Here is a 14,944-nt window from a genome sequence, read left to right as displayed (position 1 = left end):
AAAAAGAAAAAAAAATGTTGTGTTGTTAAAACTAGTTATATTCAACTCAAAAAAGAAGCTCAGTTTAATGACTAGGCTCAGTTAAGGTGGAGGGGAAAAACAAAGCAAATGAAAAATCCTAATCAAAAATCCCAGCCCTGACCAGTTTGGCTCAGTGGATGGAGCGTCGGCCTGCAGACTGAAGGGTCCCAGGTTCGATTCCGGTCAAGGGCATGCACCTTGGTTGTGGGCACATCCCCAGTAGGAGGCGTGCAGGAGGCAGCTGATCGATGTTTCTCTCTCATGGATGTTTCTAACTCTGTATCCCTCTCCCTTCCTCTCGGTAAAAAATCAATAAAATATATTAAAAAAAAAAAATCCCAACCGAAAATCAACCAAGTAATTAGATTCTGCAATTTTGGGCAGATTAAGATGGCATTCTTTTACTTTCTGATATGTATATATTATTGTAGTCCCCAAACATACATATATATATATACATATATGTGTATATATATATATATATATATATATATATATACACACACACACATATATATATACATATACATATATATATTAGTTAAACGTAAGAAGGCATTAAAATTAATATCTACTATAATAACCACAAACAGATATGAAAACAAGAATAGAACTAATTAAAAAAAAAAGAATGAAACCTATGTCATTGATGTGTTAGACTAAGCTACCTGTAGTAATGCTCACCATTTACTGTATATTTTTAAGTTCTGTCTCTTGGTTAAGGTGACTAAGAACTGTGATAATAAATTTGTATTGGGCCTTAAGTTGCTTGCTTTAGTGATTAATACAGGGCGGGGCAAAAATTGTTTGTATGGAAGATAATACAACAATGAATAAATAATAATACAAGAATACACTGTGTTTGGGGTACTCACAGCTGTAAACCTACTTTTTCTCCCCCTCCCATATTTAGGCTTCAGGATCAGGCCTGGTCTAACGGTTGGCTCTCTGGCACAGTCTGAATATGGCCAATTTACTTAAATTCTCCAAATCGATGAGCTTATCCATAAGAATTGGGTCAAAAACTTAAATTTCCACACGGGAGTTTCTTTTGGGGATAAAACAGGGAAATGCATAGAAACCGGGGCATGAAGTGCCTGGCACAGAGTGCGCACCGATAGAAGTTCAATGTAAGCTTCAGTTAGGAATGAGTTTTGCTGCCAGTAGTGCTTCCTTGCCTTAAAGGGACAGGAGTTTATTTTCCCCACAAAACAAGAAATCCAAGGGTAGGAGTGTTCAGCTACCCTGCTTATTTCCTCCTGCTCAGCTTCTGGGGTGGGGCGGGTTTCTTGGTTGCAATGTGACTGTGTAACCCTGGTAACAAGAGAGGAAGGGTGAATGGCAGGTGGGCAAGGGACCAAGGGCCAGCTGGGTGGGCACTAGTTAAAAACATTCACAGGAGCTTTAAAAAGATGAGCCTTCCAAGGAAACAATCAAAGTGTCCTGCGAGAGAGGCCTGGATACAGAAGATGTGGTCCATATACACAATGGAATACTACTCAGTTGTAAGAAAGGATGACATACTGCCATTTGCAACAACATGGATGGACCTTGAGGATATTATGCTAAGCGAAATAAGTCAGAAAAAGCTAAGAACCGTATGATTTCACTCATAGGTGGGATCCAAAACTCATGAACGCAAACAGCAGTGTGGCTGTTGCCAGAGGGAAGGGTGGGAGTGAAGGGGTCTTAATCTATGGTGATGGGGACACAGTACAATATACAGATCTTGTAACACAGAAACCCACACCTGAAACCTGTATGATCATATTAACCAGTGCCATGCCAATACATTTAATAAAAAATGGTACTTGTTAAAAGTTGGAAATCCAGTGATTTTGTTTATTTGTATTTCATCCTTTGAATGATCACATATGATCTCACTGAATGAATGGATTATAGTTTAACTAGAAAAAAATAGTAAAAGATGAGCCTTCATCTCTTTCTCTTTGGTCAGAACTGGTCCACAGGAAATATGGGCTAGTGGGTCATTTAGTTTTCCCTCTCCCAGTGTAGGGGAACGTGAGAGTGAAGAGGATTGTGAATGGCGTTGGGTGTCTGCAAACATCCTTATTATTCCAACATTTCCCCTTTTGAAGCCAGATTCCTAATCTGTGAAATGATAGGCTTGGCTAGAAGATCTCCCAGGCTCTCTGCACATGATTTCTATCTAAACCCCAAGGATTCTTGCAATAAATTCTATGCCTGCCCCCCGCCCCCCCGGTGGCCCCAGATGCTAGGACTATCCTCCCAGCTCTTGGGGGAGCTGCCAGCATCAGCCCTCAACTGTCACCTGGGCTTGAAAGCACTTCCCTGCCCAGGACACTCACCTCTTCCTGGGGCAGACCATACCCGTCGACTGGTCATGCTGGGCACACAGACATGGCTCCCCCACCCCGAGTGTGGCAACTCAGAAGACCCCTGCAGTTCCAGAGCTCCCCGTGCAGCTGGGGGAGGCCTTTGTGGAGACTGCATGGCAGCCCAGCTTCCCCCTGCCCAGGCCCACCTCCTCCCCTTTCCTTCCACAGCTGCTGAACTTCCTGCACGCTAGCCTCTGTCCCAGCCTGTTTCCTAGGGAACCCGATCTGCAACAATTCCTTAAAGATGTCCCTGAAGGATCCTATCCCACCAGGAGCAGACTGTGATCTGACCTCATGTCAGACCCTCCACATTTGCTGGAAAGTTCATGGGCATTAAACATTAATTGGGCTTAAATGTTTAGAAGCAACAATAGAAATAATGAGCTTACATGAAGAATTATTGGGTGTTCTGAGAAAATTTAAAAAGATCTAAAAAGAAAGAGAGATTCCAAGAAAGTGACAACATCAAGATCAGATTCTGGCTGTTTCCCAGTAGAAGATGCAGGATGTAAACACATTCTGTTAATATAGGCTAATGAAGTCCCTGAGAATCTACATAAGTGTGTGTATGTGTGGGGGGGGGGCGGCTTCTTAGTCAAATAGACCTATGTTTCAATTCCAGCTTCATTATACAAAATCCTGTAACCTTGAATAAGTGGCTGCCCTCTCGGAGACTAAGCATCTTTATTGCTGAAGGTGGGGGGGTGGGTGAGTGAGAGAATGCACAGTCACGTGCTGATATAAGTAGGGCCTCCGGAGCTGCTGCAGATGCAGGCAGCTCTTCTCATTGGTGCCTGCATGGCTGTGAGCTAGTGGAGTTGCATAATTTTTTTTGTCAGGAATGCTGGTAAAGAAAATGCCTATATTAGAAAGTATGCTGATCTAGATTCATAGTTTTCAAAACTTTTAAGCAGAATTATTTTTTTTATTCAAACAAGACTTTGCCAACAAGGCAGAGGAAATCAGGATTTTATTACACAAAGATTTTGTAAGTTCAAGTATATAACGGTTAAGAATAAATTAGTGTGATTTTTAGAAACTATTACAATGAACAAAAATGCTGACATAGAGCTTTTGGATGGCGTTATAGATTTTTATGGGGTGCAGCATCTACTTTTTTCTGTGGGTTTTTGGTTCCCCACTATTGAAGAATCTTGACAAATAGTTGTAAATGATATTCAGTTTAGAACAACTCAACCTGCAATTTCACGGTATTTCTCAGTTAATTGGGTTTATAGGAGATGTTCCTTCTAAGGCAGCCGTGGGCAAACTACGGCCCGCGGGCCGGATTCGGCCCCTTTGAAATGAATAAAACTATTGAAAAAAAAGACCGTACCCTTTTATGTAATGATGTTTACTTTGAATTTATATTAGTTCACACAAACACTCCATCCATGCTTTTGTTCCGGCCTCCGGTCCAGTTTAAGAACCCACTGTGGCCCTCGAGTCAAAAAGTTTGCCCACCTCTGTCTAAGGTCTACAGAAAACCAAATTAATTTGACTGTGTAAGTCAATGTATTGATGATTTCTGATATGTTAAAACCTGAAATAATATTTTTCAGTGTAAGTGCTGTTCTTTATCGCACTTTTTAAAAATAGTTAATGTTTTTTTGAAAAATGAAATGAGAATCAAGCAATTTCAGAAGCCCTGAGATTCCATGAGACAGAGTTAGCAAACTCCAAGATTTGATGGCGTTTCTATGCTTATTCCAAATGCTTAAATTCTTCTTCAGTCATTGGCTACTTCGCAAATCTACCAAGACACTTAACACTGCCCACTGAGTGAGCAGAAAACTCTCTGTTCATTTACTTTATTCTCTGGTGCCTTCTCAGGGAAGGCTGGAGGGTACAGAGTACTTGATGCACAGGGTAAGTGCCCCATACACAGTGGTTGATATGAGTCACTTGTCACTCTTAGGGGTGTCTGTCAACTAAGCAAATAACAACTCTGTTAAGATAAGAGTTTGATGGGGAAAGAAATCAGCGTGCTGGTCAAGGTAGTAGTTACTTATATTAGCAGTTAAGCCACTATCTATATGTACTAGTATATAAAGCTCTCGCTGGCACCAATTGCACTGTGTGTTTCCATCTGTCACATGTGTGTTTCAATCTGTCATTGTCGATCATGAATTATAGAGAAAGGGCAAATAACGATATTAAAATATTTCTTCTAATTAATTTCCTTTCAATGTGCATGAATCCATGCACCGGGACACTAGTGCTTGAATAATAGCACAGGGGCCTGTAAGAAAACCGTGGAATGGAGGATGGAGGCTGAGAGCCCAGGTAGGCAGTGAGCTTAGCTTAATTCTACCATATGGTTTATTCAGCCTCATACTAATTTCAGATGCAAACCAACCACTCCAATGTGAGTGAAATTTATGACTACGTTTTTTTAAAACATTTTTAAAAATTGATTTCAGAGAGGAAGGGAGCGGAGAGAGAGAGAGGGAGAGAAACATCAATGATGAGAGGGAATCATCAATCGGTTGCCTCCTGCACGCCCCCTACAGGGGATCGAGCCCAAACCCAGACATGTGCCCCCGACTGGAATAGAACCCAGGGCCCTTCAGTCTGCAGGCCGATGCTCTATCAACTGAGCCAAACCAGCGAAAGCATGATACTTTTGTAATTCTCATTTTTTAGTACCTATTCTATGCTATACAAAAAAGTATGCATTTGATAAATGCTTATAAAAAATGAACACCCGGTTGAGCCAAATCTTTTTATTCCAAGTCCAACTACTCAAGCTATCAGAGTTCAGAACACACAAGCCCAACTCTGCATCTACAGGGAATCAGGGGAGGGGAAATCTCCAAACTAAGCACCTGCCAGAGTCCTGGGGCAGCTGTGCTACTTTAGTTCTGGAAGGCTGCGCCCAGAGCAACAGGACCATGGGCCCAAGAAGTTTCAACGTTCTGCAGAATGCCCAGGGTGTAGGGAAGGCAGCACCTTTCCTCATTGGTTTTGTTTGCTTGCTTTTTCGCAGTCCACATAAGTATATACATAAGTTACCTGATATTCAAATGCCTGGCTCAGGAAGCTAAGTTGCACCAATAACAAAATGATTCGCTCTTCTGGAGCATGGATGATGCTAAACTATGGGGAGCAAGGAGCAGACGTTGCCCATGACAACCAATAGCTCCAAAGTGGACAAAGCACTCTAGGGTCTTTCTTTCCAAGGAATTGATGATAGCATTTTCATAACAGTTCAAATACACTGACAATAGCATTTTTATAACAGTTCAAATACATGCTTTTCATTCATTGCCCCACATCTATGAGTCCTCTCGTGTAGTAGCACTACACTGGAATTTCAAAAACTTTCAATCATGAAAAATTTGGTTAGTTATTTTTTTCTTCCTGTCTCAAATCTCCTTCGCTCAGGGAAATCTTTCACGTTTCATTCCTCACGGGAATGACGACAAATAGCCCAGATACTTTCTGATGTGAATCTACAGATAATGGTCAGTGATGTTCTTCACCTTCAGGAGAGAATGAGCGACTGGTCCTGAGTCAGTGCAGCGCTGCCACGGCTGCCATTCATGCTCCAGCTCAGCCACATCCCCACCCCTCATGTGCATTCTGCAGATGCCTTCTTTTACTCTTCACCCTTCTTAGACTGTCTTGTATACACAATGTTCCTTCATGGCCCAGAGCTGGTGCTCATTCATTTCTGATGAAGTCATTCCTACATCTTTCCTGGCCCTGTTCTCTGCCCACATGGAGTGCCTGACTATTTCGATGCCCCTCCTCTCCTTGCAGTAGAAGGCTACTCAGACTTAAGGATCATCACCGACTGCCTTGGAAGCCTTCTCTGAAATTATTGCAAACCCACAATGACCTTTTCTGAATTTCTGCCCAAAATTTCAGTCTGTTTCACACGCTCATCAACAAGCACTTAATGAATTCCATGCGCCACTTATCACTTAATTGCACCTCAGCTGTTTTGAAGTGAGCCACCCAGTTTGACAAACTTGTCTTTTATCTCCTGCAGAGCTCAGCACAGAGCTTGGACGTATTCAACCTTTAATATTTACTAATGAACCTAACTGGACCCTGATTTTACCTGCTAAAATACAAAACATCTAAGGGTACATTTCTCTTTTTGTTGGACTTGGCCGGGTGGCACAGACCCCTGACATATGCTTTCTGATAATGGCTATGGACCTGGATCTGGAACATACTGCTACAGCTCCTTACCTGGATTAAAAACCGGAAACCAGTTGTAGAATGCATTCTTGTAGGGCACCGTGTCAAACTCGCTGCACTGCATCTGCCGAAATGTTGGCGCATCGGGGCGACAGGGGTGGACGTTGCACAGGCGATAGCGTTTCCTTTCTCCAGTGCAGTACTTTCCTCCAAACTTTGGCCTACAGATGAGACACAGAAGCTGTCCTGTTAGTTTCCTTAAAGGCCAGCATCTTCCTTTAAACTCCCCTGGCATGTGGCCATGCTCACACCTTCTCAAACCATGTCCCTCTCTACCCTTCACACTCAACTTTTAAATAAATTCTTCCAAGTTCATACATTTCTGTTTGTGTTGCTGTCCATGAACATTCAACCACAAGCCTATTCTGAAATAGCTTGATCCCTTCCCACATTTACTCAGTTACCTGGTCATTAGCTGTATTTTTATATTTGTTTCCTCCTCTTTATTTCCATAATCACCAAACTTGTCCAAGCTTTATCTCCATTCCTGTCTCCCCTCTATCCATCTTTTTTTCTTTATCCTTATTCAACCTATTGTACACACTCTTATCTGGTTAATTTTTACAAATACCTGAATTATTTTAGTTTCTTGTTTAAAATCCTTTAATGGTCACCGAATCAAGTCCAGCCTCTTGAGCTTGGCCTTCAAGGCTCTCAAGATCTTGACTTAATTCACTTTACTTCCCATATTGCCCTTCATCTGCACACTGCTCCAGTAACACTAACGTATTTTATATATTTTTTGTGTGTGCTTCTGGATAGATTTCCCCTCTCTTTAAGTCTTTAAATGTCTATATACTGCCCATACTTTAAGGACCAAATAAATGCCACCTCCATAATGAATTTCCCCCAGAATCCTACCAGAAGTAATCTCTTTCTCCTCTTACATGACACTTCATCATCCCACTGTATGTGCTTGCCAAAGAGAAGTCTCTGACTAAGGGAGTTCATAGTCATTGACGCCCTGTAGGTGGTACAAAGATTTGTCTTTGATATTTGAATTTAGGCTGGCTTTCTACTCGTTATGATAGAGGGACACTCTATGACTTGGAATATCTCCAGTTCATCTCCATCCAGCAAACATCACTGAGGGCATTTTATGAGCCAAGCCGCACTGGGCTCTCACTGGACAGTGACGAACGTTAGGATACAGTCTCAAGGTCATTTGGTCCCTCACTGGCATGAATCTGTGACCTAAATCCCAGCGCAGAATCTGTGACTTGGTTCCACAGGTATTGTTCTCAGTGAACTTAAGCAAACCAGCCACTGAGATCATACACAGTCACTCACTGAGGAGACTCTGTGACAAACTGTGGCCTGATGTGGGAATTAGGACCATTTTCTCCCTGAAGCTCTACTAGAGAATCATCCTTCAGTTCTTCAACAAGGATGTCCCTTTTTGATAACACAGGTCGTTGACCATTATCCCCAAAGGCGACAGATTGGTGGTAGCTGATATGCAGCATTGACAATGGGTCCCAGAGCAAATCACCTATATTTCCTGATCTCTACAATGGAAATCACTTTTTGATCACACTGAAATAAATTATAAAATAAAGATTCTCTGGAAGAATGGAAGTGTAAGAAATTCTTGGTTTTACATTTATGAATTCACAGAAACCTTATGTTTAAACAAAAACAATTTTTATCAAAGGGTAAGATTTAAAAACAATTTTGTCCAAATTCCTCAAATGTATACTTATATGTGTGGTAAATGATTAAATATCATAATAATGACTATATTAACTACAATTTACTGACAATTTTTATAGTAGGTATTGTAAAAAACTCTTTATAGATATTAACTTATTAACCCTGAGAAAGTTATTATATATGTGATATGTATATACACATGCTTATATGTACATATAATAATATACTTATTAATAAAAAGGAGATAGATGAATGTATTAAAAAGCTGTGATACATTTACACAATGGAACAGTATACAGCTATTCAAAGAAGGATCTCTTACCCTTTGAGATAGCATGGATGGACCAGGAAGTTAGCATACTAAGCTCACAAGCCAGTGAGAAAAATAAAATATCACATGATCTTACTTATATGTGGAATCTAATGAACAAAATAAACTGACGAACAAAACAGGTCCAAAAACATGGGTACATGGAACAGACTGACAGATCTCGGGGGAGGGGGCAGAAAGAGGTTGACCAAAGAACATCTCTGCATATATGCATAACCCATGGACACAGACAATAGGGTGGGGAAGGCCTGGATTGGGGGCTGGGTGGAGGGAGGCAAAGGGGTGGGAATGGGGGACATATGTAATGCTGTCAACAATAAATAACTCACTAAACAAACAAACAAACAAATAAATAAAATATAAGATTTGGAATTAAGATATTGAGGGAACTATAATAATGTTTATCATTTGCCTTTTACAAACTATGACTCTTACTCTTCAATTTAGATTAATGTAAAAATAGGTAAAGAAGCTTAATACATTTTCTACTTACAGGAGGTATCATATGTATATTTAAAAAAAATTATACTTGGGATCTGGCATACCAGAAAATAATGAAATTGATAATGTAAGATATATTTGAACATCAATGGAATTTAAATTTAATTTATATATAATATCATCATACAAATTTAAAATATGAAAAAAAGTAAGCAATTTGATTAAAACTTTGAAAGCCACTTGTGAAATAACTTCTTTGGAATTCTTAACAAGCTAATATGGATCTCTAAGGTTTACAAAATCCTTATCTAAAACTTTAAAATAATAATCCCCAGAAATGTGCCTAGCTATTTGCTTAGTCACCTAAGGGAAGAAAAACATTTTTGCAAAACTGTACATTCGTTATGACTGAAGGAAAGCTGCAATCTTATCAGCAAACTTCGGTCTCACTGATCTCCTGCTGATGGTGTGGTTTATCCTGGAGGCCTTAACTGCATAACCTCCTGGTGGCTTTCCCTTTAAAAGAAATGTGCTTATCTCTCCAAGTGATGGAATCCGCTTATTTATCCAAGTTCTAGCAAGAACCCGGTGCCAAGCCCAAATGAAACACGGCAGAACCACTATTTGTTCGCCCTCTGGGAATCTTCAGCGTCCCCACTGATTTCCCTCAGCAGGCGTGGGTCACCGATGTCACAGTGGCCAAGCGGGTCTCCCAGCTCACGGGAGTGGGAGGTGCTTGGCCGCACTCACTCGGGGTTGTTGCAGAGCCTCTCCGCGCTCTGGGCCCCGGCCCCGCAGGTCCTGGAGCAGTGGGACCAGGGCGACCAGCGGCCCCAGCCTCCGGGAATGCTCTCTGGTTTCTTCCCCACCGTGATGCACTTGCCGGCCATACACCACTGGAAAGAGAAGAGGAGGAGCTGTCAGGAAGGCTCCCACAGCAGGCTGAGCAGAGCACCCTAGACGTCCAACCCCGACTCTCCTCGTTGGCTTCCTACAGCCCACGTCACATGGAGAACAGAGAAGAGCTCATAGAAGAATTTCCTCCAAGCGTCTTGGGCCTGAGGAGCAGAAAATTTCAGGAATCGAGGGAACTTCATGGCACCTAGCTGCAGCCAAAGCAGGAGTGTTACTCAAAGTGTGGTTGGCAGATCGCATGCCAGAATGTACATCAACACATCACTCCTTCACGGGGAATGTCCCGCTAGGAAAAGCGCGTCAGCTCAGTATGCCCTGTAACATAGCTGTTCAGTAACGTCATTGATTTACTTTCTGGCGCAAGCTCCTTATCTTGCTGTAGACAGCAATAAACTTTACAGACTGGTACTGTGATAACACTTCTTTACAGCCCCCCGGGGTACTTAATGTCAGATAACGTTATCCTTCTGGTAAAAGTCCACTGGTTGCCAAAAACCACTACTTGTTAAGAATTTTAAGTTCTTTCTAGTATCAACAAAAATGTCTCTTTTCCTGTAACTCTACCCAGTGTTTTGAGTTCTGGTCTTTCGAGTGAGTCAGAAGAAAAAAAATCCACTCTCTCCCTCTTCAGGGAAATGCTTTAACAACTGTCAGTTTAGGAGGGTGAACCATATAAAAAGAAAAACAAAAAGAAAATACAACTTGGTTGTTAGAAACGGCCACACTACCCGGAAGATTTGGGCATGTTTTATCTGCTGCCCGCCCTGTCATTATTTCTGATCACTGTGTATTGACCAGGTTCTAAAACCTGTGATGAGTCAGGCCCTCCTCTAGCTGCATAAAGATTCCCACCAAATACCTAAGTTCTAGACCAGCCGTGGGCAAACTACGGCCTGCGGGCCGGATCCGGCCCGTTTGAAATGAATAAAACTGAAAAAAAAAAAAAAAAAGACCGTACCCTTTTATGTAATGATGTTTACTTTGAATTTATATTAGTTCACACAAACACTCCATCCATGCTTTTGTTCCGGCCCTCCGGTCCAGTTTAAGAACCCATTGTGGCCCTCGAGTCAAAAAGTTTGCCCACCCCTGGGCTAGACCCACAACCAACCCGATTGGCTTTGTGGAGCAGCAGGCATTACCCACTTCCAGGGAAGTCTAGAGAATATGTAACCTCTCTGAGTTCTTGGGTGTCTGGCTTTCTTGCTTAGCAGAGTGGACAGATCTTCAAGAAATGCAGTCAGGTCAGATGATGCGAAAGAATACCACAGGTGGCCCAAGTCCACCATCTTTGGAAAGAAGCCGCCGCGGGCCTGTCCTTCCCGATCTCTAACATGAAGATGTGACCAACCACGCACTCCACGGAAGGGCATCAGGGGAAGACGGGACGGATGTTCTGCGATTGGAAGTGTGGGATGGGGCTCAGCCCTCTCTCCGTCACCACTTGTTCCCATGAAGGCTCAAAGGCTCAGGGGCGGTGGGTCCTTTCCCCCGGCTAGTCCAGCTCTGTGGTCTCCATTCACCCAGAGACAGCCCCCTGCAGGGCCTTCTCCCCAGAACTCAGCGCCCACCGCCCACCAGCTGCCTGCCTCCGCCCACATGTCACCTTCCTCTCGCCACAGCGGGTCCCATCCGCAGCCGCGTCCAGCTTAGAGCGACAAAAGCCTTTCACCAAGCACCACAGCGTCTGGCAGACATTCTGGAAAACAAATGTGAGATCGCACCTTTTATATTTCAACACCTGCACAGAAGCGTTTCTACAGTGACGGTAAAACACACACACTCGTCCCCAGTACACGCTGCCGCTCCCAGTGAGCAGGAGGGATGGCCTGGCTCAGTGAGAGTTCCTTCTCCTTGTCGATGGGATAGAAAGGAACCATGGGAGCACTCTCAGCTCCAATGTCATCGGGACTTCGTCATAATTCCTAAACCGTGGTGCGGAGACCATACCGGGCAATAAGAAAATGGGAGATAAAACACATTTCCTAAAAGTTGAGACTGTGATCTCTAGGTGTGTGGCACAATATCCATGTCCTTAGGTAGGGTAACTGGTGGCATTAGCCATCAAGGGCCAATCCCAAAACTGCGGGTAGAAGTTTACGAAGACCTGGGTGGCTGTAACCTGAGCCTGCTCGCTGAAGGAAACGGAAGGTGTTCCATCCAGAAAGTCTCCACTTACTTATTCCTGAAAGCAGCCAGCCTGTTTGAGCTGCCGGCCCCTGAGAAAGGAGGCCAAGCAGGGGACACTGCAGTCTCCCAGGAACAGTGGGGTGTAGAGATATTTAGGAGGCAGGATTAGTGGGACTTGGTAACCAGTTACAAGGGAGGGGTGAGGGGTTTTTGCATCAACGTTATCATCTCTGTTCAGGTTTGCTTGTTCTGTGTAAACACATTTCCTTATTCCTCAGAGTCTTTCTCTAAGTCTCCTTCTGTCTTTATCTCGTTGGATTGACATGCTTGCATCTGCCTCCTCTCCCAGAGCTGTGCAAGGCCAGAGGCTCTGATTACGGATTTGGAGTGCTCGCCTCCTCCATCTCACTCAGGACACAGCACAGAACCTGGCCCGGGCTCACTGCGAGCTGCTTCTCCTTGTCTACGTGCTCAGAATAATACGTAGACACACCAAAGGGCAGGAGTCAGAATAGTCAAGATCCAGCTTACAAAGAAGTGAAAGAAGTCAGGACTCTATCCTGTGGTTAGTGGGGACCTTAAATCAGAGAAGAGACATGGCTAGATGTGTGTGTTGTTGTTGTTTTGAAATAACCTGAGCAATGCGGGGGAAAGATTAGGTAGGAGGTGATTACAACAGCGAGGAGAGATGATGAGAGACTGAATCAAGACAGAAGTAGTGGGAATGAAAGAGAGGACAGAGCCACCAACTCTTTAGGAGGTATCATCAGATGTTGAAAATAGAGAATACATTGGGGATGAATCTTATTCCAATCTTGGGATCTGGTGAAACTCTTTAACAGATAGGAAATTCAGAAAAGAGAGCAATGTTAGGGATTACATAGTTTGCTATGGCATCTGTAGGTGTGAATAATTGTGATTCTTGAAAAGTCATTATAGAATTTTCTTCACCACCACCCAGTTGCAAAGAATTGCTGGCTCCACAGGATACCAAGGAGCTAGAGTCAAGGAATAGAAATGACCTCAACATCAATCCTTCTGCTTTATCAATCCTTCTGCTTTATAGGCACGGTGCCTTAATGGAAAGTTTGCATTTCCGTGTCTGGACCTTGGGATTTCCAAATATCTCCCTGGCCCTTCTTTCAGCGCGCTGGAGACCTCCAGCCCTGCGCATGCCCACCCGCGCCACCAGGACACCCGCCACTTACTTCTACTTCCTGGCAGAAGGTAGCATTGGGGCCATACTGCAGCTGGCATTGGTGGTGAACGTCATAGATCACTCCAGGGGCAATGACCTTGGACTTCAAGCCTTTCTTTTGGGGCATATCATTAAGACAGAACCCCCAGCCTCGGCTGAAACGAAGTTAATAGAAATGAGAAGAGATACTTACGATTTCCTTTGTCTTCAGTCTTTCATTCAACAGAAGCTTCTGCCCCCTCCAGTTCACTCTTTGTCCCAAGACAAGCTTATTTCCGCAAGACAGAGACCCCTCCAGGCCCAGAGTAGGAGCTAAAAGGAAACCCAGACCGCATCCCATTCCACTGGTTCAGCTGTGATGTAGGAAATGCCAGCAGCGGTAAAATGAGAGAATCATCACCTTATCCCCCATGGGCTTTGGGTGACCACTTCTGCCATGTCCTGGTGGCTCCTGCCAGTCCACACACCCAGCTCCTAAAGAGCCACCGTGAGATGGGAGCCATCGGGGGACAGGCGTTCCCCTGGATGTGGCCGGAGGGCAGAGCCCACCTAGATCTCAGGGTCAGAAAGCGGAAGTGAAATCCACCCCTTCAGACGCTGTGGCCTGTGAGAGGAGCTGAGACTTTTCCAGGCCTCACGTAACACGCCACGTGACTTCCAGTGGAAGGGGACCCAAGTGGGGCTGCTCGGAGCCGCGCTGTCACTTACTCCAGGAAGCGGGTGATGTACTCCTTGCTGCACTTGGACCACGTCAGCGGGATGGGGTTGTACTGGAGCTGGCGGGACATGATGTAGGGGTGCCTTCTGGCGGACTCACAGTCGTTTTCCTTCCCGTCATGCTGGATGCCGAAGCTGCAGGGAGGCACCAGCCCACGATATCAAGGAGGCAGGCATGCAACGGGGAGAAGGTCAGAGTTCCCGCAAGGTGAATACCACCGAGCGCTACTTCTGTACAGAAGGCTTCTGCTTCCGCAGTGCGCCTTTCAAGTTGGAGGGAGTAGCTCATTTTCAACCGAAAAGCACAGGGAACATCTGAGGCAAGATTTGTCTCGTCTATGCACCCGGGGGAGCCATGTGGCTAATTCAAAAATGTCTGTTTGGTAGAAAGTGAAGAGCTCCCGGTTGGCTTTCTATGAGTCTAGAGTCAGGAGGGCCAATGCTGCCTCAAGCTGTCTTCGTTCTCCTGCTGCGGTACTCACAGCACAAAAGAACAAAACTGTCTTTCTCCCTTTTCACGTCCTTCTCCCTTTTCACCATAATTTATGGGAGAACATGAAAGGGGAAGCCGATGGGACACTTCGACAAGGGACGCAGCTTAGGAAGGCAGGGTTCTTTGGAAAAGACAATACTGGTGCGGGGAGGGGAGGAGAAGGCAGCAGGAAAAGGGAAAGACCAAATATGAGATGGGTTGACTCCATAAATGAAGCCACAGGCATGAGTCTATGGGAGCTGGGCAGGGCTGCCGAGGACAGCACATGTGGCCATCACTCATTCATAGGGCTGCCAAGAGTTAAGCTGACTCAAATAGCATGTAGCAGCAAAATACTGGAATACATCACATTGATCTCCTAGGGGTTTTTGGTAAGGATCAAAGAAATCATAGTACCTAAGAAACTGCCTTATTCCATCTACTCATTTCACAGATAAGAAAACAGGTGTAGAGAGGTGAAGGCAATTATCTAA

General features: G+C 44.0%; 1 protein-coding gene across 1 annotated transcript in view; it reads right to left on the bottom strand.

Moving 5' to 3' along the window:
* ADAMTS12 (ADAM metallopeptidase with thrombospondin type 1 motif 12) overlaps window positions 1-14,944 on the bottom strand; it is a 188,460-nt gene that overhangs the window by 58,527 nt on the left and 114,989 nt on the right. Inside the window, exons 8-12 of the mRNA XM_059694981.1 lie at window positions 13,970-14,113; window positions 13,272-13,416; window positions 11,540-11,632; window positions 9,769-9,914; window positions 6,585-6,754 (exon numbers count right to left, since the gene is read on the bottom strand). Coding sequence (XP_059550964.1) covers window positions 6,585-6,754; window positions 9,769-9,914; window positions 11,540-11,632; window positions 13,272-13,416; window positions 13,970-14,113 — 698 coding nt within the window. The remainder of the gene's footprint in view (window positions 1-6,584; window positions 6,755-9,768; window positions 9,915-11,539; window positions 11,633-13,271; window positions 13,417-13,969; window positions 14,114-14,944) is intronic.

Source organism: Myotis daubentonii, chromosome 4 (genome assembly GCF_963259705.1).
Source record: "Myotis daubentonii chromosome 4, mMyoDau2.1, whole genome shotgun sequence".
NCBI classification, from domain to species: Eukaryota; Metazoa; Chordata; class Mammalia; order Chiroptera; family Vespertilionidae; genus Myotis; species Myotis daubentonii.
This window is presented reverse-complemented; position numbering and strand designations above follow the sequence as displayed.